General features: G+C 37.6%; 1 protein-coding gene and 1 long non-coding RNA gene across 2 annotated transcripts; one reads left to right on the top strand and one right to left on the bottom strand.

Moving 5' to 3' along the window:
• Window positions 1–1248: 1248 nt before the first annotated feature.
• Window positions 1249–21858, bottom strand: LOC113641041 (MORC family CW-type zinc finger protein 3-like). The gene is made up of 14 exons (XM_027143625.2): window positions 21717–21858; window positions 20716–20788; window positions 17738–17870; window positions 17322–17545; window positions 14878–15028; window positions 12817–12964; window positions 10843–10971; window positions 10603–10722; window positions 8137–8234; window positions 7942–8034; window positions 2274–2369; window positions 1927–2170; window positions 1685–1749; window positions 1249–1501 (listed from the first exon to the last, which is right to left on the bottom strand). The coding sequence occupies exons 1-14, from the start codon at window positions 21753–21755 to the stop codon at window positions 1342–1344; spliced, it is 1773 nt and encodes a 590-aa protein (XP_026999426.2). The 5' UTR covers window positions 21756–21858; the 3' UTR covers window positions 1249–1341.
• On the top strand, window positions 14221–25285 carry LOC113641045. Its single transcript, XR_007140815.1, has 2 exons — window positions 14221–14425; window positions 17311–25285. It is a non-coding gene; the product is annotated as an uncharacterized LOC113641045 (long non-coding RNA).
• The last annotated feature ends 1559 nt before the right edge of the window (window positions 25286–26844 follow it).

The raw sequence follows: 26844 nt of genomic DNA, 5'->3' as shown, positions 1-26844 counted from the left end.
TGTTTAACAAATGGGCATCACACAGATTGGATTTCAGCACAATTATCACAAGCACACAATTGATACTAAAATGTCAGACTGTACTCTGTTGAGCAAAACCACTTCACATATTAAGTGACGTGACATACGGCTAAGTACGGTGACCCATACTCAGAATTCGTTCCCTGCATTTAACTCATTCAAAGTGCACACACACAGCTGTGAACACACACCCGGAGCAGTGGACAGCCATTTATGCTGCGGCACCCAGGGTGCAGTTGGGGGGGTTCGGTGCCTTGCTCAAGGGCATCTCAGTCGTGGCCGGCCCGAGACTCAAACCCACAACCTTCGGGTTACGAGTAAGACTCTCTAACCATTAGGCCACGACTTCCCCAACATTACCAGCTTCAACATGATCCTAACATACAAAAAAAAAAAAATTTACATGCACAGAAGGTGTTGTGTTTTTATTGCATTTCAAACACAGATACACAGAAACAAAGCTAGCAAAGAAATACAAAGAAAGCAAGACAAAAAATTAAAACTAAATTAGTAATAAATTAACTATTTTGAGTGATAAATGAAGGTTATACAATGTTGTAGGTTTATAATCTACAACCTGCCTACTAGCTGCTCAACATTATTTATTTGTGTATCTTATCATGTAGTTTAGTAAACCAGGCCAACGATATGCACATTATATTGCATAATACAAACAAACTACCTGCTGTATATAGTTTCCATGTTTTACTCAGTTTTGGCCTAGCATTGAAGTATGATGAGCTGAATACGTTACCCTTTAAAAACACATGGGTTAACACATGCTTATATAGTGATATAAAAGCAATTATTTCTAAGTACAAAAAGGGAACTGAGGCAGTAGCTGCCTAAACCTTTCTTTTTAAATTTTATTTTAAAAATACACTGGAAACAATAAAAAGTTAGTCTTTTTTCAAAAACATTTAAACAGAATAAGAGTCAGGCATATAAAAATTATTTGTGTGTAGTAATAAAAAGGTTAATTTTATTAATTAATCCACCACTATGTTTTTTCAATTCAATTCAAATGTACTTGTATAGTGCATGTATAATTGACATTTTCTCAAAGCGGCTTTACAGAACATAAACATAGAACAAAGGTTAATATAAAGAATAATATAAAGATGAATCAATATTAAGATATTTATAAGAATTATTAAGATAATTATTAGATTAATATTTGTTATTTTTAAATGTATATGTATTTATCCCCAATGAGCAAGTCTGAGGTGACTTATCAGTGGCAAGGAAAAACTCTAGAATCTAAGGAAGAAACCTTGAGAGGAACCAGACTCAAAGGGGAACCCATCCTCATATGGGTTTTTATGTAGAGGCTGCCTCTGTCGGGGAGATCTTATTTATAACTTGAGTAAGAATTTTATCAACAGCATCACAATCGTAGTCCAACTGCTGAAGATTTACTTCAGGGACAAAGCTGACCAGGAGACATGCCACACTTTGTCGGAGTTCTCTTAATCTGAGGCTTCAAAGAAGAAAAACTCAATATGAGTTATCATATTGCAGTGTAGGACTGAAGTATGGCTTCCTTGTGTACTAATATACTCTATATTATGTTGTTATATAAACTGCACAACCTATATCATCATATAAAAATATAATACAGATTTTATTGGTATTGTGTTGATCTGCATAATGGAGACCTTACCGGTCATTCTGCAGGCTCTCACAGCAGCTTGCCAAAGCGGACTTCTCATCTTCTAGACTGTTCACCTATGTAAGAATTTTGTACAAAAAAAAAGAAAAGTACAATATAACAATTGCAGTAACAGGGCATGAAACAAACTCACTGAACTATAACTGCAATTTATTATGATATGTTTATTATTATGTTTAATTTGTTTACATATGTTGAATTTGTCCTTTTTGTTCTATGTCTTGATCTCTTACCTTAACTTTGAACTGATTTATCTCCTGCTTGGCCTTAAGAAGCTGAACTTCAAAGTTCTGTTGGTGTTTAGAGCTGGCTTGTGTTTTAATGTTTTTTCTTTCTACTATTTTATAACCGCTATCATTGCTAAATATGGCAGGTGAGACTGTGGACTTTGATGTCCCTGGTATGTTGTTGTCAAAATCTATTTGCTTGGATTTCTTCTCTATTTTATCTTGACACTGGACCAGGGTTCTCTTTTTTCTGAAGGTGAAAATAAATGATTTAGGTATTAATTATAGATCATTAATGCCAAATTATTGTGAAATGAAAGGATTTATTACAAATGGAAGGATTTGTTACTCACTGCCCTTTGTGTGTTTTCAGGCATCCAAGTTGTTCCTCATCAGAAACCTCAGGCAAGAGCCTGGGGCAAGTTACCTGAGCTGCATCTGTGCGAGTTCTGAGAAAAACAAATTAATTACAGACATGTAAATTGTCAGAGACTGGGACAACTTCCTGCCCGAGTATTAGGGGACACTGATGGGTGTATTGCTGTTCATTGTGAAGGTCATGTGATCATGTCTCTTATGTCTTCACCTGTTCTTGATTTACTCCTAATGTGGTTTGCTATTTATACCCGTCCTCTTGTGTCAACTCTTTGTCAAGTCATCGCTCATAACCTGCTCAACAGACTCATTCACATAACCTGTGAATTAGTCTGGTTCAACATGTTCTCTGATACCATGACATAAATACAGTAAACACAAAGGAACTAGTTCATTGGCAGCCATGCATGACTACAGAATAAAATGAGTGCCATGCATCTACCCAGTTGTTTCATCTGCCCATAGGATGTTGGACAGGAAAATATGATGTTTAATGATGTATTTTGGCAAACTAATATGGTTTTCCTGTTTTTGAGGCTCATATATCTCAAATATCTTACACCTTATTACACTCATTAGGAAAAAGATTCTTCTGTCATCCACCATGTGTTTTCTATGTTTGTCCAGGCCCTTTGGTGTTCCTGAGCTCACTAGTTTATTGCCTATCTCAAGAAAGAACCAAATAGTTTGCCCACAATTCATCTTTTGCTATTTATCTGATGGATTGTTTTGATATTTTAGCACAATTGCTTAATTCACTGGCAGTGCCAGCTCATTATACTTCATAGTACTTGATAGTTGTGATGTTTTAATAAAGCTTCTGAGATGTCTTAATGTCTTTTCTTTATTAACATCAGATATACATATATATATTAAGAAACGGACAGGAACATGCTGTGGCTACATTCACTGCTCAGCTTGCACGAGGCTACAACGACTTCTTCAGTACCCCCGCATCCCCACATACTCCACACTCTATTGCCATCTAGTGGACAAATACATACATCGTATTATAGCAGTAACCTGATTATATCACATCACCCTTCCTTATGAGTTACTTAACATGTAACAGGAAATACTGCATGAACCAACATAACATTTAACAACTTTTAAACAAAGTCATACAGGGTCTAGCTGAACACATTTTCTTATGTCATTTCCACTTAACCTCTTTTGCTAATTTTATTAAGTCATTTACACAAAGTCTTTATACTTCAGTGGAATTAAGACAGATCGTCCAGATCTTGTTTTTACCACCTTTGGTGAAGGAACTGTTGTTTGGCTAGACTCTGACTCAGGTAAATTAATTACAGGTTGTTCAATTGACTCCGGAATGTTCGGAACAGCATTAAGCACTTCATTTGCAAGACGGTCGGGACTGTTGGTTTCTTGCTGTAGTTTAGTTTGTGAAGCTGAAGTAGATGTCAGTCCTTTGTCACTGGGTGTAAGCATTAGATGTCGCCGGTTTCGTCTAAGTAATCCAGCCTCAGATTGTATAATGTAAGACCGCGGTGACTCACACTTCTCAAGTACTGTTCCAGATCCTATCCATCCTCTCTCATCATCCAATTTCACTGCCACGGAAGCACCGGGCGAAAGCTCAGGTAATGTACGAACATTGTTCCTCTTATTGTAATATTTGCGATAGCTTGCTTTAGCTTTCCGATCCAACTCCCTCACCTGATGAAGATCTGGCCACTCAGGTTGCAGGTTAGACTCCAAAGTGGGAACAGTGGTTCTTATTTGTCTACCCATCATAAGCTGTGAGGGACTTACACCTGTAGCCTGAATGGGTGTGGCTCTGTAGTTCATCAGAGCCGCAAATGGGTCTGATTGTTTCAAGATCTTTTTAGCTGTTTGCACAGCTCTTTCAGCCTCACCGTTAGATTGTGCATAGTGAGGACTCGAGGTAACATGTTGAAAGTCATAGTCTCTTGCAAAGTCTTTAAAAGCTCGTCCACTAAACTGCGGCCCATTGTCCGAAAACAAAACGTTGGGACAGCCCCACCGTGCGAACATGTTCTGTAAACAAGCACGCGTCGTTTTTCCTGACAAGTCCGAGAGATGAGCTATATCAATATACCTCGAGAAATAATCCACAACTACCAAATAATGCTGCTTATCCACTTCACATATATCAGCGCCAATTTTCTCCCATGGACGGCTTGGCAGGGGAGTGGTTAGGAGTGGCTCCTTTTTCTGGGTAGGTCTCGTTTCCAGACAGTCTTTGCAGGTATTAACAAGCGACTGGATTTCTTTGCTTAACCCAGGCCACCACACACTGCATTTCGCTCTCTCCCTACATTTCACAATGCCTTGGTGACCGCTATGCAATCTCTGGAGTATGTCCGACCTCATTGTTTGGGGAATTATGATCCTATCATCATAGAGCACAAGGTCCTGGAAAACTGACAGGTGATGACGTGCGCTGTAGTATGATTTCAAAACTTGAGGGACATTGGCTGCATATCTAGGCCAGCCATCAGCCACATACTTCTTCACCATCTGTAGTTCATAATCCAGTCCTGTCTCTCTTTTCACATAATCCAGCTTAGGTTGAGAGATTGGCCACGCATCAATGACCGCATTCTCGTAAGACTCCACGTCCAGCACTAATTCGGAAACCTCTGCTGAAATGGTGGGCTGAGGGTGTCGAGACAGCGTGTCGGCGACCACCAGTTGTTTTCCTGGTACATACTGTGCCTCAGGATTGTATCGCATCATTCGCAATAACAGTCTTTGACATCTCAGGGGAACTGAATCCAGATCTTTTGCATTGATCAATGGAATGAGTGGTTTATGGTCAGTTTGCAACACAAAACTTTCCAGTCCATACAGGAATCGGGAAAATTTCTCACAGGACCACACGGCTGCCAAGCACTCTTTTTCGATCTGGGCATACCGTTTTTCAGCATCTGTCAGCACTCTGGAGCAGTAGGCCACTGGTTTTAGTTGCCCGTCATGGTCTTGCAGCAAGACGCCCCCCAGTCCATAACTGCTGGCATCTGCACTGACAACTGTGGGCTTTGTGACATCATAAAATGAAAGAACAGGAGCTTCTGTGATTACTTGTTTCACGTTATTAAACGCTTCCTCTTGCGCAGGACCCCAGTACCATACGACATCACGTTTTAACAGCTCATTGAGAGGTCGAATGACATCTGAGAGATGAGGAACATACCTCCCCAGGTAGTGAATCATCCCCAGCATTCTCCGTAGTTCTGAGATGTTCTGTGGCTTGTCCAGGTGTGTAATAGCGTCAACTTTGGCTGTATCCGGCCGTATGCCCTCCTTGTCTATGACGTGCCCTAAATACTTGAGTTGATTCTGTCTCAGTAGACACTTTTCCTTATTCAGCTGCAAACCTGCCCGGTCTATGACCGTCAAAGCTCTCTGCAAGCGCTGCTCATGTTCCTCAGGAGTGTTGCCATAAACTAAAATATCATCCATGAACACCGCGACTCCTTCTTTGCCGTTGAGGATTGCGGACATTTCACGCTGGAAGATTTCTGGTGCACTCGTTATTCCAAATGGGAGCCTACGGAAGAAATATCTCCCAAAAGGAGTAATAAATGTTGTTAATTTTGCACATTCCCGATCAAGTGGCAGTTGCCAGAAACCACTAGCAGCATCAAGGAGTGAGAAAACTTCAGCATGTGCCAACTTATGAAGAATGTCATCGATCGTAGGCAGCACAAACTTCTCCCTTTTGACAGCTTTATTTAGTTGCTTTAGATCGACACAGATTCTGATTTGCCCCGTCTTCTTTGGAACAGCTACCATAGGGGCACACCATTCAGTAGGTTCAGTGATTTCTTGAATAACGCCACATTTAACCATTCTCTCTAGCTCGTCTTTAACTTTTGAGAGTAAAGGTATGGATACGCGGCATGCAGTGTGAACACTGTACGGTACTGCATTCTCTCTTAAGCAGATTTTGATAGGTTTGATCTTTACTAAACCAAGTTCAGGCGAGGAACTGGGTCGAAGCTCTTCCAACCTTTTCACTAAGCCCATAGCACTGGCTGCATCCCGCCTAAGAAGATTGTGTATGTGTGGGCCAGCCACGATGAACACATCAAAGCTGTACTGTTTATCTCTGTAGACTGTGACGGCTTTAAACTGTCCTTTGCAGTGCAATGCTCCCCCTGGGCTCTCAAGTTTCACATTTGCAGTCATGAGTTGTGGCTTGTACTTCAAAACAGAGAATGTCATCTCAGAAAGTACACTTATGTCTGCACCCGTGTCAATTTTAAAGTCTATGTCTGTGCCTTGAATTGGAAGTGTGACCATCCATGCTCCATGTGCATCATTACTTTGTGTCAACTCACCAAGGAAGTGTGTGACGTTGCTGTCCTCTGACAGTTTGGTGACTTCATGGACTGCCCGAGTTCTACAAATTGCAGCAAAGTGACCTTTCTTTCTGCATTCGCGACATTCAGCACTTTTTGCTGGGCAAATGTCCCCTTTTCCATGATTTCTTACACATCTTTTACACCTACATTCTGTTGCTTGCTCGGCCTGATTTCGTTTTGAGCCTATGTGTTGTCTACCTCTTCCACTGTAATGTGATTTTCCTCTGGAACCAGTCACTTCACTGATTTGAGTACGAACACACACAGCTTGTTCATTAACGTGTCCTCGTACTTGTTCAGACTGTCTCACGAGCTCTATGGCGTGTTTGAGCGTCAAATCCGGCATTAATTGAAGCTTTTCCGACAGTTTTCTGTCTAAAATCCCAATCACAAGCCGATCGCGAATGTTTTCATCCTTTGCTGCCCCGAAGTCACATGTACTGGCTAGCTCATGCAGGCTGCGAATATATTCTTCTGCCATTTCCCCTGGCCTCTGAACTCTCATGTGAAATCGTGCACGCTCATGAATAACATTAACTTTTGGTACAAAGTAGTCATCAAGCTTCCTGATCACGTTACCATAATCCTCTCTTTCATTCTCACCCTCTCCGAACGTAAATGTCTGATACACCTGTTCCGCTTCTTTCCCCATCGAATAAAGCAGCGTACAGACCTGCACTTCGGCCTTGTCCTTGTCCAGTTTAGTGGCTATCCTGTAGCGGTGAAACCTTTGGCGCCATTCTGGCCATCTTTCGGGGTGGCTAAAGTCGAAATTGTCCGGAGGTTGAAACTTTGCCATCGCATCAATAGCGATCCCTCTTCTGACACCAAGTGATGTTTTAATAAAGCTTCTGAGATGTCTTAATGTCTTTTCTTTATTAACATCAGATATACATATATATATTAAGAAACGGACAGGAACATGCTGTGGCTACATTCACTGCTCAGCTTGCACGAGGCTACAACGACTTCAGTACCCCCGCATCCCCACATACTCCACACTCTATTGCCATCTAGTGGACAGATACACACATCGTATTATAGCAGTAACCTGATTATATCACAATAGTTAACAACAGATTCCATATGCAAATTTGGAATAAGACACATCTGGCCCTGGAACAGGTGAGTAGCAACTCAGTTGCCAGTGAGTAGCAAGGTCGAAAAAATGTGAGGAAGCAACATACAGTAGAAAATGTAACGTAATTCCTTAAACTTCCAACCAATTTGGACATACATATCAGTGATAATTATTGGAACTGTTGAAAAGAGACGGCATTTTAAAACTTACTCAGTATTATCAACAGGGTTAAAGGCTTGATGACTATAAGTGAAGTTCCTCCAATATTGCTCAAGCTTAATATTTAGATTCTTCATGGTGTTCCTGCACAAACACAATACAGCATATTTACCTACATCAATGTTAAAAAAACTTTATAAAATAGCATTTAATACTCATTGTATACTATACTGTACTCAAACACACCTGTACTCTTGAGTATCATCAAAGTCCTGCTTATTGTGAGTTGGTACGAGGTGATTACACTCTATAACCCCGATAACTCCTTGTCCTGTGGGGTTGCCCTGGTAACAGAACATAAACATTGTAAATATCATGAATAAAATAAGAATTATTTTGTATACTTCATAAAATGACACCTAAAATCTAATCTGATCATGAATTCTCTACCATTCTGAAAGCCCCTGATATACACTGATGATTTTCAAATTGAATCAAATTCAAATTGAATCCCTGCTAAGCTAGAAAGTAGTTCAGGAATTGATTGAGGACATAACAAGGATTTTATGATGTTGACTTGGCCTTTGATGGATAAACCAGTCTGATCCATGGAGGTTCCACCTCACAGCTTAAAGGATTTAAAGAATCTGCTTCTAACATCTTGGGGCCAGATACCACAACATGTACCACAACATATCTTCTGAGGTCTTGATGTGTCAATGCATTTAAGGGTCAGAGATGCTTTGTGTAATGAGTCTGTCTGTGTTTCCCCTTGTTTCTGTCTGCCGTCTTTCCCTGATGTTAATTGTTTGCTCCGCCCACTCATTCCTTACCATGGACACTAATTGCATTCCATCTCTTCCCCAGGTGTTTTGTCTGTGTCTCTGATTGTCTCTGCTTTGTGATTGTCCCTGTTTACCATATATACACTGTTTGTTCATTCCCCTGTTGTGAGTCGTTGTTGGTCTCTTCTCTTCTCTTCTCTTCTCTTCTCTTCTCTTCTCTTCTCTGCCCTGACCTGACCTGACCTGACCTGACCTGACCTGACCTGTTTTGCCTGCCTGTTTCTCGTTTTTTGTTCATTAAATTGGAATACTGCATTTGGATCCACACTTGCCTTTGTCTCACCATGTCAAATCGTGACACTTTGATAGCACACGGAGGACCTACACATTATTAGGCAGGTTGTTTTAACAATGTGGCTGCTCAGTGTAAATAGTTTTGCATATTGGGCTATGTGCATTTAATTGTTACTTAAGGAATGTTAACAATTGCTAAACATAGCTTTTTTTTTTTTTAAATAGTTTACTTAATTTCATTAAATTAAGCAACAAATACATAACTTATGCCAGGGGTGCTCAAATCTTTGCCATACAATTGTATATTCAATTCAAGTTTATTTGCACAGTATAGAGCTTTTTACAATTGACATTGTCTCAAAGCAGCTCTACAGAACATAAACGTAGAACAAAAGGTTAATATAAAAAAAGATATAAAGATTAATAGAATACAAAATTCAAGATTAATATTAGATAGATTTAGTTCACAATGTGTATGTATTTATCCCCAATGAGCAAGTCCGAGGTGACTCAGGCAGCAGTGGCAAGGAAAAACTCCCTTGGATGGTAAAGGAAGAAACCTTGAGAGGAACCAGACTCAAAGGGGAACCCATCATCATATGGGAATATAGTATAGTTCTGTATTTACTGTCATCTAAATAGTAATTATTTTCTAATTTAATACAACAATTTTCATTACGAATTATTTTATTGACAACAACTTGAATGAAAAGTAGAATTTAGTTTCTTTGTATTTGGTCTTTCACCTATTTTTGCTTTAATGACAGTGTTGTTTTAATGAAAGAGCTGGAATGGATTTCACAAGTGTGTGCAAAACTTTAGATCAATTTAAATCAAATTCACCAGAGTGTTGTCTGAACATAGGCTTTAATAGAAGATATGAGGCATGAGTACTTTTGTACAAAGCATTTAAAATAGAAATGATGCAGAATTTAGTTTTAATTTTTTTTGGTCCTGTTTATTTTAAATCAATAAATCTTCTTCTTCTACTTTCGGCTTTTCCCGTTAGGGGTCACCAGAGCAAATCATCAGTTTCCACCAAGCTCTATCCTCGGCATCCTCTACTCTCACAGCAATTGCCTTCATATCATCATATCATCTTTCAACACATCCATATATCACCTCTTTGTCCTTTTTCTTGACCTCTTATCAGGAAGCTCCATCTCCAACATCCCTAACCCTAACCCTAACCCAATATAACCTCTTATCTCCTCTCTACATGTCCGCACCACCTTAATCTAGCCTCTCTGACCCCAAAACAGCCAACGTAAGCTGTCCCTCTGATGGGCTTATTCTTAATCTTGTCCATTTTTATTATTCCTAAAGAGAACCTTAACATCCTCATCTCTGCTACCTCCATCTCTACCTCATGTCTCACTCACTGCTACGGTCTCGTACCTCGACGTACTGTCTTGGAGACCTTTCCTTTGATCCTTGTTGACACTCTTCAATTTACAATTTTAAACCAATCAATCAATCAATCAATCAATCAATAAAAGATCTCTAATATGGTCAGACTTGGACCCCAGTGTAGTTCTATATTTCATAATTCCATCTCTGTTAATCTGTTTATTCTAGATTTGTTTGAAGAGATATAAAGCATTAAGCATTACACAAACTGGATGATTTTCACCTTCCGCTGGCAGGGGACACGCACGTAGGCTTTAATGAGCCGGTTTTTGTTGTACATCATCAATCCGTAGTTCTCCATGCTCTTTTTGTTGTAGCCAAATGTGATTGTTATTGGCTTTTTCTGACACAAATAATTAAGTATCATGACCTTTAAAATATTTGAATCATTTAATAACTTTTTCTAGTGTATCATTAGTTATATGTTTACATTCTGGTGCTTTAATATTTGGTAGAAGGATACAAGACATTCAGGTTTGTATGTGTCCGTACGAGCCTTTGCTAGAGTTGTTGTGATAGACTGAGCTTCCACCTTTTGCCCTTGAAGGATAATATCCATTCTTGGAATCAGGTACAGGATACTACAGTATGCCTGGATCAAGAGAAAAACAAACATCAAACTTTATTTGACTTTACATTGATCATTGGTTAAACTTCATCTTGAAACTGCACCTGCAGATAAGGGAAGGAGCTGCTGAAAAACTCATTTCAATTCATATAGCACATTCTCACTCGCCTGCATATCAAATGTTGCATTTTGCTATATACAGTGTATATGAAAGGTGTTCACACACCTGTTAAAATGCAATGTAGAAACAAAATGAGGTTGAAAACGGAATAGAAATGTTAAAGAGAAATAAAATGGTTACCAGGTTGCATAAGTTAAGTCAAGAAACTTTTATTGTCATTTCAACCATATATAGCTAGTGAAGTACACAATGAAACAACGTTCCTCCAGAACTATGGTGCTACATAGAACAAAGACAGAGCTAAGGACTTAAGTAAGTTAGTCCTAGCCACATAAAGTCCATCTGTGCAACCTGGTGCAAACAGTGCAAGACAAAAGACAATGCAAACAAACAATACAAGACAATACACAAAAGCAGTGCCGACCAGAGTATGTACTGTATATTCTACATTACATGTACTCGAATGAACACTTAATATAGTAGCAGCAGTTATATGAGGTATTGTATTTAGTTGTGCAAAACAGCAATTTACTGAAATGTACAAAACAGCTTACGCAAAGATAGCAAAAACATAATATGGACATTTTATGAAAGAGTCGATTTTATTGAAAAATATTTCTTTGCAAAATTGTCAATCTTTTAGAACTTATATCAATCTTGGGTATTTTTTTCTTCTGTTTAGCTACCCTACCTCAAAGAAAACAATAAATATGAGATTGTTATCTCATACAGTTAGTGACCAGGTGTTCCTGTAGCTCCTTTAATGTTGCTGTTGGTCTCTTAACTATTATAAAGGGACAGTTTGCTCTTGGTGATCACTGCAGTGCTCAATTTTCAATTTGTTGATGGACTTTACTGTGTATTATTTTGCCCCAAAGTTGGAATTTCTTTTATACTCCATTCTTATCAATACTTTTTCACATTAAGATCCCATAAATTCTTTTTAAGCTTTTTGTGGATCACAGATTCAATAAAGCAGAAACCAAATTATTTAAAGAAAAGCCAACAGAATCAGCTAATCTCTTGCTTGGGATTATTGAAATTCACTTCACAACAGATGTAGGATCATTACCATTAAATACGATAGTGAATGTCATTGGTTCATTCTGAGCACCACTGCATACCTCATTATATATGAGTGTACACAGTATGTAATTGATCTCTTACTAAACACAAAAACCTCCCATTTAAACAGGGATAAGTGGACGTTTTACATCTACTGTGTACTAATCTGGGGATGTGGTAGCCTAGTGGTTAAGGTATTAGCTTACTGATCAGAGGGTCATGAGATTGAATCCCAGGCCCATCAAGCCGCCACTGCTGGGCCCCTGAGCAAGGCCATTAACCCTTAATTGCTCAAAATAAAAAAATTTAAGTCACTCTGGATAAGGGTGTCTGGTAAATGTAGACTGCTTTCGTTATTCTTTTTGACATTTTGTATATTCTATGTGCATTTGGTCATTGTTTCCCTGCTGACAATCTTTGGTTTAGAATTCAGATTTCTCATTTCACTTTGATATTGATTTTCCTACATTGTTTTTCTGATGTTGAACCTCAGTTTAATAATAATTTTTAATGTTTTGGATTGTAAATAAAAAACACACTTAAATCCATGTTTCCAGCCAGGTATATTATTTCTAATATATGAAATTGCAAACCCGGTTTTCTAAAATGACCTCTTTCACGGGAAATGACGAGTAAACTCAGTCAAATCAACATTCATATAATATTTGCTGAATAACTCTCACCCGTAGTGAATAAACACTCTCAGGCACTGACATGCTCTCCTGAGCCTGACGCTTGTTTGACTCCCTGAAGTTCTTGTACACATCATCAAGGATCCGGATGTCTTTGGGGTCCTTCGAGAAATCAAATTCTAATTCTCCTGAAGATTTTCTGCAGTACAATAATTGGAGGTTAAAACCAGGTAAGAAATTATTCTTCTATTAGTTGTAATTTCATACAACTAATAATATTGTTTGTATTCTTCAGAAGTTAGGTAGTAAATAAGGTAGTGTTGGAAAAAATCTTGATATGTGCTCTTATTATATGAACTATTACAATTGATGTTGTAGGACATATGGGGGTAGGCCAGATATTGTAATAGTGTTGAGCTATATGAGTTATATGATTATAATATAATATATGTATATATATAGTGTTAGATACCTCGAGACAAGTGTTAACAGAAATAAGGTGGTTTATTGGGTTTATTGAAGTTATAAACTCTGAGAATTTGAGAAAAACAAGAAGAAGGGGAACCTGTCCTTTAGGAGAGAACAGAGGAACTAAGGCTTAAAATAGAATGCATGTGCAGGCCCAGTCTGGACAAACAAGACAGACTGAGATCATAAGTCTAGCAAATTTAAGGAGTCAGCATAAACAGATCTCCACATATATGCAAAACAACATTATAAAATGCAAAAGCTTAGCTTAAGGAATATTGCAGTACGTCTAATAACCAGATAAAAAACCCTACTTGTAAGTCAACTACGGCTAATGTCATAATCATATTAATCATATCATAAATCAGAACTCCTATATCATAGGGATGGTAGGTGATTGCGGAATTGAGTATTATCACTGTGCTGATTAGTTATATCTTTAATATCTTTAGGTTATATGTAGAGAAGTGATTAATTTAGTGTAGGGCGAATAGGTTATAGGTGATTGTCATGATAACCATACATAGTATAGGCATACAATACAGATAATCATAGTACTAACACAGGTAATCATGTAGTATAGGTATACAATGCAGGTAATCATTTCGTATATATATATATGTGTGTGTGTATATGTGTATATAGGCGTATAATCCGGAGAAATCATATCATATCAAATCATCATATACAAAACATAGAAAAAGATAGAGAGAAACTCACTCATTGTAATTGTATAAAGGGTGATTGGTGAGATTGGACAATAGTTTTGTCAACGCAGCATATTTTTAGTAATGCAGAAGTTCAGAGAGTCGGCGGGAACAACAACAACAGGCCAGACTTAATTTTCGGTAAAAGGGCAGACTTGTTTTTCGGGGAAATGAGGCAGGGGGGCCACGGGCAATTCTGTAATTCTGTAGTGTCAGGAGAAAAGTCAGACGGGTCAGGTGGATTGACGTAAGAAGGTATAGACGCATCTAGAGGTGCCAGGGTATATATTGAGGAGATTCCTTTGGAGGGGGCGCTCTTGCTCCTGCTTGCTTGCTTTTTTGTGGGGGAACTTTTTGGGTGGCATGGGGATGCACTGTTTGAGTTTTTTCTTTGATACTTTCGACTTAGAAGTTTGTCCTCCTTGAGCCCAATGGAAGCAGTGGCTGATCAGCACCAATAAAGAGTTTTGCTCATTCTCATCCAGGTCTGGAAAGTTTTCTTATTATTCAAATTCAAATAGTATTAAGTATAAAGTTTAAAGTGTGATTAATTAATTAGTATTAAGTATTAAGTATTAATAATTAAGTATTATAAAATTTGTGTTAAGTATAATTATTTTAGTATTAAGTGTGAAAGACTATTATTGACTATTATCTATTATTGACTATTAATTTGCTGTAATGCACCCCTGGCATATGTCCACTTGGAGGGTGGCTCTCCAAAAATTTCCAACAGTAGTAATAGTAAATTTAGAGCAGGGTAGTAAATTTCAAGTGACATGTCACATTCATATCATTGACTATATTACAGTATTTCAATATTAATCATTTATATTTATATTAAAATTCTCTTACAGTAAAATGTAATTCCAGTATCCACATCCTTAAAATAAACAGAGTTCTCATATAAATATATATTGAGGCAAATAAAACTCACCTGCGGAGGTTCCAGATTATGATGCAGGTTCCACTTAGTTTCGCAAGACTTTCAATAACTTTGAACTGAGAAAACAGTTCTTCCTCAGTGTTAAACAAAGAATGTGCCAGGATATCTCGAAGACTCTCTGCATGCTCTGGTGCGGCACTGAGTGAGCAGTGAGGTTAAGGAGCAAAGAACACAAAGGTCTATTTATACATTCATGAAGTATTTATTTACCTTTCTAACTCTGTCCTCTTAAACTCCCATCCTATTGGCAGGCCCAGCATTTTCAGCACATTTTCTCACTCCCATAAGTACATTAGTTTATATTAATTTTACTATATACAGTGAGGTAAAATAAGTATTGAACACGTCACATTTTTTCTCAGCAAATATATTTCTAAAGGTGCTGTTGACATTAAAGTTTCACCAGATGTCGGTAAAAACCCAAGTAGTCCGTACAAAAACAACAACAAAGCAAATTAGTTCAGAAATTAAGTCATGTGTAATAAAATGGTATGACATGGAAAAAGCATTGAACACATCAAGAATAGGAGGTGCAAAATTCATGGAAAGTCAAGACAAAAGCTGAAATCTTTCAGTAACTAAAGGCAATCCTACCCATTTGTCAGTGGAAATGAATACCAGCTGGTTCAATCCCAACTGATGGCCTATGAAAAGGTCTCTCATTACCAAGGTGTCACACAAGAAACATCTCATGATGGGTAAAAGCAAAGAGCTCTTTCAACCTTATTGTTCCAAAATATTTTGATGGCATTGGTTAGAGGAGGTTTCATTGGTTTGAATGTTACAGTCAACACTGTTGGGACCATAATCCAGAAGTGGAAAGAACATCATTTCACCATGAATTGGACATGACCAGGTGCTCATCGCAAGATTTCTGACATTGGAGTGAAAAGAATTATCAGAAAAGTTTCCCAAGAGCCAAGGACCACTTGTTGAGATCTTCAGAAAGACCTGGCATTATCAGGTACAGTGGGTTACTAGCCTGTATGCCTGTATGCATGCTTACCATGCAAGACTCCATTGCTGAAAAAAAGCATGTTAAGGCTCATTTAAGGATTGCTGCACAACAATTAGACAAGCCTGTGAAATATTGAGAGAATATAGTCTGGGTTAGGTGAGACCAAAATTTAACTCGTTGGTTAACATAATACACTCCATATTTGGAGAACAAACAGCACTGCTGTCACGCACGTGAAACAGGTTAGATCCAAATGCTGGTTTATTAGGCAATATCCAAAACAGGCAAGGGTCACACATCAGGCAAACAACATCAAAGGAATCCAAAAACCGTAGTCAATAATCCGTGCGTGGGTCAGGGCAGGTAGCAAACATTTGTAAACACGATAAACAAGCAAGGTCAAAACAAGGCAATAGACGGAACAGAATAAACGCTCAGTATGCAGACAGCGCTAACAATACCTCGCGCCATCAGAGAGTTCTGAGTGAGCTTTAATAGACCAGGTGATTGCAAACAGGAAACAGGTGTGCTGAGTTGGTGGTGCAATGAATTGTAGGAAATGGAGTCCTGATGATAAAGTGCAGCAAATCCCCTCATGGCTCTCATAACAACTGCACATAACCATAAAAACACCACACCAACAGTGAAGTTTGGAGGTGGAAACATCCTGGTGTGGGGCTGTTTTCAGCATATGGAACTGGCAAACTTCATATAATTGAAGGAAGTATGAATATAAAAATGTTCCAAGACATTCTTGATACAAATCTGCTGCCATGTATGAGGATGATGAAGATGAAACAAGGGTGGACATTTCAGCCAATGATCCCAAAAACACAGCCATGGAAACTTGTAATTGCTTTCAGGAAAAGAAAGTAAAGCTGCTAGAATGGCCCTGCCAATCACTATACTTAAATCCAATAGAAATAGAAGAAGCCCGCGGAACCCTAAAGATTTGAAGACTGTGAAGAAATGTACCAAAATCACACATGTGCAATGCATGTGACTAGTTTCTCCATACAGGAGGCATCTTGAAGCTGTCATTACCATCAAAGGCTTTTGTACAACGTATTAAATACATTTCAGTAAGTGTTCAGTATTTTTTCCCTGTGTCATTCCATTTATTTACACATCGCCTAATTTCCAAACGTATTTATTTTGATTGTTTGTCAACAGCACCTTTAGAAATATATTTTTCTGAGAAAAATGGTGAATTCTTTTTCAATATTTTTTACCTGCTGAACACTGAATAATCCATCAGAGTTACTTCATAAAATGTACTAATATAAATTTACTAAACTGAAGAACTTAGCACTTAGGTTTTGGCTATTCATTGATTTTTTTTTTATTAGTTTTTAATCATTATTTAATTTCTTGCAGTGATTAAGTCTCTTGTAAAACAAATTTTATATTCAATATTTCTGTACACCATTCCTATAAAATTGATCCATCTTTCACTCTGTTACTAGGTAAAGGATATCTGTCTGTCCAGTGTATGTGAACGAGACAATAGGAACTTGGACAATCTCTGCTCCTGTCCTCTCGAGGTAAGTCTGTGACAGCAGACCCACACACATGGTGTCGGCTTTCTTTGAGAAAACAATGGCATCCTTTCCCAAGCGCATGGAGCCGGACTTAAAACCGTTACCGTAAAGACCAACTGGAACATGTTTTTTTAACTGCTGCTTATCACTGAAGCCAAAACTGAGAGAGAGAGAGAGAGAGAGAGAGAGAGAGAGAGAGAGAGAGAGAGAGAGAGAGAGAGAGAGAGCTCTGTCAGTAAAATGAGGAATTGATTACTTTTTACATAGTTAGTTTAGACTCAAAATTTAATAAATTATAAATGTGAAATATATATTTGCCATCTGACAGACAATCACAAACTTCCTGACACACCTGAGCATTTTGTGCATCTTCTCATAGTCCATGCCATTTCCATTATCCAAAAAGATGAGGCAGTCCTGGTGTTTAAACACACTTTTTGTAATCCAGAGCTGTTTTGCATTGACATCTGGGTCATAAGCATTGTCTGCCAATAGAAAAAAGGAGGAAATTCAAATATTGTCTAATGTTACTTACATTTTTAGACAGCTTTAAAACTTAAGGTTCTTCTTTATTCTGTTCAGGACAAAATTTTGATGTGTGACTAAGATTACACCCTGGAACAAATGTCAGTCTATTGCATGGCATCTAATACACTTGCACTCAAGATAATGGTGCTGTGAGGTGGTAGACTATTTTAGGTAGTAAGCTAAATTTGTGTCTTTTAAGACAGACCTACAGTAGACAAATGTAGTTAATGCTTTAATTAAAAACAAGCTTACATTTTCAGAATACAAAGCTTGATAGAGTGAAGGATTATCTCACCATTTTCCCATTTTCAGCAGGTCAGGGTTAAATAAATATTTTATGTGCTATACGCAGGTTTGCTTGGAGTTTTTTTAATAGCAGACTAATCCTAAACGTAATCTCAAAAAGGTAAACATGCTCAGGTTAGGCAATCAATAAGTAGCTGTTCAAAGGGTCAGCAAAAAAAAAAAAATACATGGGTCAGGCAAGGATGAAACAAAATGGTTTGGTAAAGGACAGGAAACTGACCATATACTTTGTTAAGTAGCTAAAATGAAAAGTCATACAATAAAGGTACACCCTGAATCTATAACAGTTGAAAATAGGTGTATTGCAATCAGAAGTCTTTCTAATGTTGAAATCACAGGTGATTGTGGGAAATGATCAGTGCTCCCTTTTTTGTAGACTGCAATGTGTTATGGGAAATGGAGTCCATACTTTGGCTAGACCACAAAGAGGAACCTCCATACCTACTATTCTCTTATATGTTATAATAATAAACTGCTTATAAGTTTATACCCCTGCCACTCAATGAGGTATTGAATCCAGGCCAAGCCAAGTACATGGGGCTGCCCACAGGAAGGATGTAAGAGGGAGAGCTATGATAATAAAGTCTTAAATGAAGCACCGAAGAAGTTGGCGAATTCAAGAAGCATTGCAATTCACTCAGTATTCAAGAAGAACACCTATTATTGCATTTGTAACGTTGTGGCGGCCTGCTCAGGAAATTCAGGGCCACCAGCCCACACTCTTATAAGCACTCGGGCCAGCAGCCAAGACTGCAAGCGTGGTTTCCCAACCTGCTTCTGTGCACTTCCATGTATTTTACTTAAATATTCCCACAAAGTGACAGTAATGTTACAGGCATTCTATTGAGGAGCATAATATCCTCTTATCGAATTCCTCTTCTGACATTTCCACAATTACTCTGCTTCACTGTTATAACTTACTACACTCCTCACCCCTCGTCCAGCCAATAGCTTTCTCTACATCTGTCCAATTTCTATACATCTACCCACTTTCTCTCCATCCCCACAAGTGTATGTTAGCTTTGAGTTTATTTTTAAATCAAACAAATGTAAAACATCTCAAAAAGTAAAACAGGTACTGGTCAGATGATCAACTTTGCAAGAGCAGGCAAGATGACATTTTTTGGCAGACACTTTTAACCAGTGTTTAAATACCTCAGGAAAAGGTACGACTTTAGACATCATTTGAAAAGAACCAGTGACTCCGCTGTATAAACATTTAGGGGGAGTTCATTTCACCATCTATGAAACAAAACAGAGTCTGAAGCATAACTTGTACCCTGAGAGATGGTGGAAACAGTCAAGCAGTACTAAAAATTAGAGGAAGCATGTTGAAATGTGGGGTGTGATGAGTGCTTTGAGGTAAGTGGGTGCAGGTCCATTTGTTGCTTTTAGGCAATTATCATTGTTTAATTTCAGATGTAGTCAGCTACATGAAGCCACTGGAGGGAGTGTAGCAATGGGTTAGTGTGGGGAAAAACTCATGCAGCTACATTTAGGATTAGTTGCAGATTAAATGGCTCTCAGAGGCATACAGTACTTACAGGCAGAAAGTTAGTCTGAACAAGTACAGCATCTTAGTGGCCAGTGAAGATAGAAATGGACAAATCTTTCTGATACTTTTGCGGATCAATATGAGAAGAAATGTTGATTGTTGAAACGTTGATTGTCCATGTTAATCCCAATGTTGCACGCAGTGATTAAAGGTGAGATCAGTGAGTTATTAAGGAATATTGAAATATCTTTTCATGATGATGAATTGATTGGGATGAACAGCAGTTATGTTTTGCTGAGTTTAAGTTTAAACTTATGAGCAGCAATCAATTATGAGGTGTCTGCAGACATGCTGAGATCACGTCCATGATCCAGTGGACAGGTAATATAATTGCATGATAAGATTACTTGCAGGATCTATTCTGTTGCTAGCTTAGTAAAATGTGCAAGTGAAAAAGAAGGGGAATACTACAGTATAGGAGTAGGGGTAGAAGTGAAGGTCTTGCAGAATTAGCAGAAAAGAAAGGTTGGTTCATGAGAAGCTGGGGGTTAAGTAGAAAAGAAAATATGTTGTTTTGTAGAAGGCAGTCTTAGAAGTCACATCAGAATAGAATTTGCTCAGGAGAGTACAGCAAGAGGAAAGAAAACATTTTCACATTGGAAAATAACAAGACACAAAGGAAACTGAGTAAACCTTGCAACTTTAAATGTGTTTTATAAATGTGAGCTGTGATTGACAGTTTCAAAACAAGAATAGTGTATACAGAAGGGAATTATAGTGTTAAAATCTGAATTTTAGTCAAGTGTCTCCCGGTGTCCAGATGGGTAAGGGCTGTGAGTGGGAGGTGTGGGATTCCTCTCTAAAAGGGATAACCAAAGGGTTAATCTCTAAAACGCAAGCAGCCAGAAAATTCCTTATAATCTAGAATGTGAAAGATTCCAATTGTTTATGCAAAATGGTCCAGAAAACAATAAAGGTTTATAAAAGTAATTTTGACTCACCAATCAATTCTGCTACTGCACTGAAGGGCCAGGTGTGGCTAGTAGAGTTTGTGTGCAGATACTGTGGACTTACCTTTAGAAGGAAAAGAATATGATAAACAAGTACCTTAACCTCATTACAGTAACTTTTGAAGATTTATTTCATTTATACATACATATATAATATCTTTTGAAAATTCTCAGTGTTTTGAGAAGAACGTACAAACTAAATGAAAAAAGTGATAAAGAAATGATAATAAAAGCATGTCGCTTCTCGTTTTTTCTTATGAATCTCACCCACCCCCTGTTTCGTAAGAAAGGTGATCATAGGTTAAAGGAAGACAGGTTGGAAGAGTTCTTTAAGATTCCAAAAACTTGTCTGTTCAAGTTTTAGGATTTTGAATTATAGCCTGATCCTGAATTGTAGCCAAGTGTTGACCGTGAATGTATTCTTTTTCTTTCCGAAAATTTGCATGTTGTTTTTGTACATATTGGGCATGATGTTGCTCAGCACACAGTAAAATACATATAAATTTTATTGAAACAGTTACCCAAAAACACCCTCTTTCTGCAAACTTTTGTAACTGACAGGACAACACTTTACAGTTTTAGGTATCAGTAGCACCAGTTAAGTGTAGGATTAAAGAAATGGATTTGTTGGTTGGCTTTAAAAGCTTAAAAAGAACAGGCCCATTCCTGCCTAAAAACAATCACACTGTTTGAGGATAGTAACGAAGAAATAAAAGTGATAGTTACTGAGGCATATGGTCATTAGTTTCAGAGAAACTACACTGTAACTAGATATACATACTAGGTATGCGGCAGTTATTCAAGTCAAAGTATTTAGTTTAATTTCACTTATTTATCAACAATGTAATATTTATTTATCTTTATGAGACAGTGCTAAAGTTCTAGCCATAAAAAGTAACCTGCGAATATACAATTCTATTCAAATTAATTTACACTATACAAAAATGATAGCTGGTTGTAGTTTCACTTAGTTATAACCCATAAATACTTACCGAGCTTACAGGTATACCTCTCTTTGAATATGTTGTCATCTTTGTTTAAAAGTGCAGTTCCAAAGTGAGCTTCTTAGAAAGGTGTAGGGGACTCTTCTATTTTGAAATACAGGAACTACGCATCCACATTTGTACTAACTTTGTGGAAACTCCACCCCTTCTGGCTCATCAGGGAGAATGGATACTAATTCAACATTTAGTGATTTGGTTATTTTTGTGCTATTCAGGAATTTTTAGGCATGTACACTGTACATGCAATAGAGAGCAGGTATATACCAGATAATCTTTATACATTTATTAACATTTAAACTTCATCCTTTGTTTCATTCATTTTGTTATTATTGCAGAAACTAAATTATTCTTTCATGAATTATTAGCTGTAGGATCAACTAAATCCAGATTTGATTTCAGCTTAAAAAAAAAATAATAATTCTCTCCTTGTTGTGCCAGATTTCCCGTTACCAACTATTGTGATGGCAGACTGATTTTTCAAAAATAGCTACTGAAGGGCTGGACCTCAAAATTACTCCAATTCTGTCAGGACCACTTTTTCACAAGGGAATTAAATGATATGCATACAGTTAGTGTTGGTGGTATGGGTCTGTTCTGTGCAAGAATCCACGCGCCCATCCATGCGCATGCATGGACAGAGCGGGGAGAGTAGCGACTAGAAAATAGAATAGACCGAATCACTAGCATGCATAGTATTGATAAGCTCAATTAAAACTTTTTTGGAAAGTAATAAATGAATGGATAGATAGATAATCAAATAATTAGAGAGAGAGGGAGAGAGAGAGAGAGAGAGAGAGAGAGAGAGAGAGATAAATATGTGGAGATTAAAGACGTAACTGGTACACCGAACACGGGTTCCGGCGTGGTGGAGTCGGGGTTGGAGGAGGGAGTTTAGATCGCGGCAGCAGCGAAGCGCTGAACGGCTCTATGAATGGGAATTTAAATGGTCGGATAATAAGGATGTCGTAACTGGATTGGTGCGCGTCGTGGACACGATGCTTGATGGGTGTCACTGATGAGTGTATATATCTCACAGATGAGTGTATATTCCAGCAGATTTAGCCTTACTTAGTGCAAGACTTTGAATTGTAAATTCCTTGTCTAAAAGAGAGTAATGAAAACACTGATGTAATAGGACTGATTAGGACTGATTACCAAAAAAACTGAATAGGAATACTTGGCTGAGATGAGAAAACCATTGCGTTATGTGCTGTACTATGTCTGTTTTGTAACAATGTACAATAAGTTGCAGAGATAACAAGCCTGATACCAAGAATTTTACAAATAAAAAGACTGTACACTGAACGTATCACCTAATCATGTTACCCATATATAGTAGTATATAGGCAAAAGTGGGAGTGGCTAAGGTTTTAACCTGTTCAACTGCTTGATAGACATTATAACCCTATAAACACGTGAGATTTGACACCAATACCAGTATAAACGAACTGCCACGAGTTATTATTTATCATGTGGTATGTATTTTCATGTTATTTGTTCCAGAAAATTTACTAGTTCCTATCACAGTTAATATTATTATTTATGTTTCTCTATTACAGTGAAAGGTCATACAATATAAATATTCCTTTGTATCCTTGGTATAAAAATTGGTCTCATAAAAAACTATATATATGCAGCATTTGAAACTCATATGTTAGGTTCCAGATGATGCTGAAAGTTCTGTCTGTTCTAATCTGCAAACATGATCTCAGACTTGCCCTTGATAAACTAGTGTCACTGTGCTTGACAGGGAAAGGCCATAGAGTGAACATTGTCAGGATGAAAATTCAAGCTGACAGGGCAAACACATTTCAATGTGCCATTTGGAAGTCAAACATAGAGGAGGAAAATTTGAATAGCAAATCACTGAAGTGCAAATTACTGCTGTTTTTGAAAGCAGCTTCAGCTCAGAATAATCACTAAAATCATATAATTTCTTTCCTCAGATGAGCTAGAGATAAATATGCTGAGATTCCCCAGTCATCTTTTGTGGATCTACAACTAGATACCTACAACCCATGAATTTGTGGATTGTATTGTGTTCTTTACATGTCTGTGTGCATGTTGATTCCAGGCAAGAGTTTCCAGGCTGACTTAGCCGGCTCTGATCCTGAGCCCGTTTCGATGACCTTATCACTGATCTGCTATATAAAGAGGAAGCAGAAGAAGAAGGTGGAGGGTGTTAGTAGTGGTTTGTTTATTGCAATGTTGTTGAGAGAGTGATTATTGTGTTTCTTGATAGTTCCTGTTCTGGTTTTGACTTCTGCCTGTTTCTGATTCTGAGCTGGGTTTTCCCTTGGATTTGTTTATTTATCACTGTAAATATTGCTCACTGTTTCACTGGCAGTAGGGGTGGGGGTGCCATTTTGTCTTTGAGAGTGGGTTCCTTTTTCCCCCTCTGTGTTTTTTGGTGGGGAGTCAGGGCAGTCCCTCTATTTTTCTTTTCTTTCTTTTCAGGTGAGAATAGTTACTTAACTATTAGATTCTTATTGTGCTCTATTACCATAATATTATAATGGTATTATAATATTTTGCACTATTACATCAGACTTGCGCATTTTTTCATGAACAGCAGATATGTTGATCCCTCTCCACTTCTTTTCTCTTTCTACCCATCCTGAGGCATCCAGACATTGTACCAGCTCCGATCGTCTTCCGTGAGATGAAGATTTTGGACCTCCAATGAGACGAGGCGACTCTGTGAGAATACTGAGACATCTACAGATCTACCAGCTCCAGTTGGACTCTGTGATACTAAGAGGAGATCTGAACTCCATGTGATCCCTACACCAATACAACATTTGTTTAACTGTATATTTATAATCACACCCTCCAGTGTCACCCATACAAGGATGGGCTCTCCTTTGAGTTCCTCTCAAGGTTTCTTCCTTTACCAATTCAAGGGAGTTTTTCCTTGCCACTGCTGCCTGAGTCACCTCAGACTTGCTCATTGGGGATAAATACATACACAAATTGGGGCGGTTTCCCAGACAGGGATTAACACTAATCTTAGACTTAAATGCACACTCAGACATGGTTTAAAATAGTCTCAGACTTTCCTTAGTCTTAAACTATAAAGTCAGTTTTCCTAAAGGACGATCAGAGGTAGTCTGGGTTTAAGTGATGGCATAATTTAAACCTGGCCAGAGGCAGGTTTAACTTCAGATTAACTGATTTTGACCTTCAGGTTGACATCAGAAAATGAAGAAAATGGATTTCTTGGACCATTTTAATGATGATGAAAGGGTGCCACCAAGACCAGATCGGTGGGCAATTATAGACAGGATCAACCCACTGAATGAGTTTGATGAAATACATTTTCCTGACCGTTTTCATATGTACAAACAAAATGTAGCTGACATAATTATTTTGCTTGAACCAAGGCTTTCATGTCACTCTTTAAGGGGAATGCCTATCCCTCCTTACTTACAAATTCTGATTACCTTGAGGTTTTTGGCATGTGGAACATTCCATTGTGAAACAGGAGATTTGTGTGGTGTGAGTGAACCAAAAGTGTGCAAAATAGTCCACAAAGTCTGCAATGCTATATGTAAACTGCTGTATTGTGATAATTGCTGCAGCAGTGCTTCACAATTACACTAAAAAAAATGGCTGGCCAGATCCTGAAATGAAAGATGACAATGACCTAGATATTCCCATTGTTGAAGCCAACAAGTCTCCCATGTCATCTGTCTCTGGTCTTTCCGGGGTTCCACCACCAGTCTTGAAATGCTCCCTACGAGCAACAGCATTTGTCTTCTTTAATTGAATTTTTATGCTTTTCCAGAGGATCTTGGAAAGATGACAATTTAGAAATTATGTTAGTAATTATTATACGGTTTCTTTAATTTCTGAATTAGATATGTTTAGGTCCCACTGTGTGTGCAACACAAAACAAACTTAAAGGACTGATTTGTAAAAGTGGGAAAACCTAATAAATACACTCTTTCCTGAAGTTGCTGGACTGTCCTTTGGCTTACTTTTTCATTTGAGTTAAATTCAGTGCAAATTTTACTCCAGGCATTCTTTTTCTTGCTTTCTGTTGATGAATCATGCTGTTTCTTCTCAATAATTGGGTGGTTTGACACAATTTGCTTCAATAAATGTTTTTCAAATTCACAGAAATTTCCTTTTACCTTTGTCCATTGTTTGGTTGGATGATTTACTCCACTTCCACACAATGCTAATATGTTTTAAGATTCCATCCCTGGTTTTTGAAGTGTCCTCAGGTAATCAATAAGCGCTAGTCATTAATATAATCAGGCTTCACAAAGAGTAGCCTGTTAGTCCAAATTTAGCTTAGTCTGTGACTCTCTAGTCTACAACTAATTAATCTCAACTTAAGTAGTGTCTCAAAAAGCTTTTTTTGTAATTCTGAATTAATTTATGAAGAATTAGGCTAGTTGTGACTTTATTTAGGAATAAAGGAAACCGCCCCAATGTGACACACACACACACACACACACACACACACACACACACACACACACACACACACACACACACACATATATATATATATATATCATATATATATATATATATATATATATATATATATATATATATATATATAAAATAATCTTGAATTTTTTATTATATTAATTCTTTATATTATATATATACTTATATTATGTGTACCTTCCCTTCTGTTCTATGTTTAGGTTCTGTAAAGCTGCTTTGAGACAATGTCTATTGTAAAAAGTGCTATACAAATAAACTTGAATTGAACTGGATTGAATTATTGTTTATTATTTTGGCTTGGGCCCACCCTGAAGAGACACCATTCTACCGTTGTTTGTATATGTTCCTCTTTTATATATTCCTCTTTTATATATATATATATATATATATATATATATATATATATATATATATATATATATATACACTCTTTCTTATGAATTCTATTTTGTGTCTTTTTTTTTTTTTTGGTCTTTGCCCCAAATTATAAAGGTATCAAACCACTGAATCGCAAACTATATCTCTGTGCAGCTCAACCCTAGACTGGATTGTAACACCTGCAAAATCCCATCAGCTTAAAAAAGGATTGAGATCCTTTCTCTCTCGGATTTAATGGAGAAATGTGGAGCCTGTTGTGCAGCAGTACAATGAA

Source organism: Tachysurus fulvidraco, chromosome 6 (assembly GCF_022655615.1).
Source record: "Tachysurus fulvidraco isolate hzauxx_2018 chromosome 6, HZAU_PFXX_2.0, whole genome shotgun sequence".
NCBI classification, from domain to species: domain Eukaryota; kingdom Metazoa; phylum Chordata; class Actinopteri; order Siluriformes; family Bagridae; genus Tachysurus; species Tachysurus fulvidraco.
The sequence above is the reverse complement of the archived record's forward strand: the minus strand, read 5'-3'. Positions and strand labels throughout refer to the sequence as shown.

What these genes read in the sequence shown, in the direction of transcription:
- LOC113641041 (XM_027143625.2), bottom strand. Translation starts at nt 21,755, where the DNA reads ATGACAACATATTCAAAGAGAGGTATACCTGTAAGCTCG. An exon ending in CACATACACTGGACAGACAG is followed by an intron (nt 15,029 to 17,321) that starts ATATCCTTTACC and finishes CTCACTGCTCAC; the next exon opens with TCAGTGCCGCACCAGAGCAT. An exon ending in TAAATCAGTTCAAAGTTAAG is followed by an intron (nt 1,750 to 1,926) that starts GTAAGAGATCAA and finishes ATTCTTACATAG; the next exon opens with GTGAACAGTCTAGAAGATGA.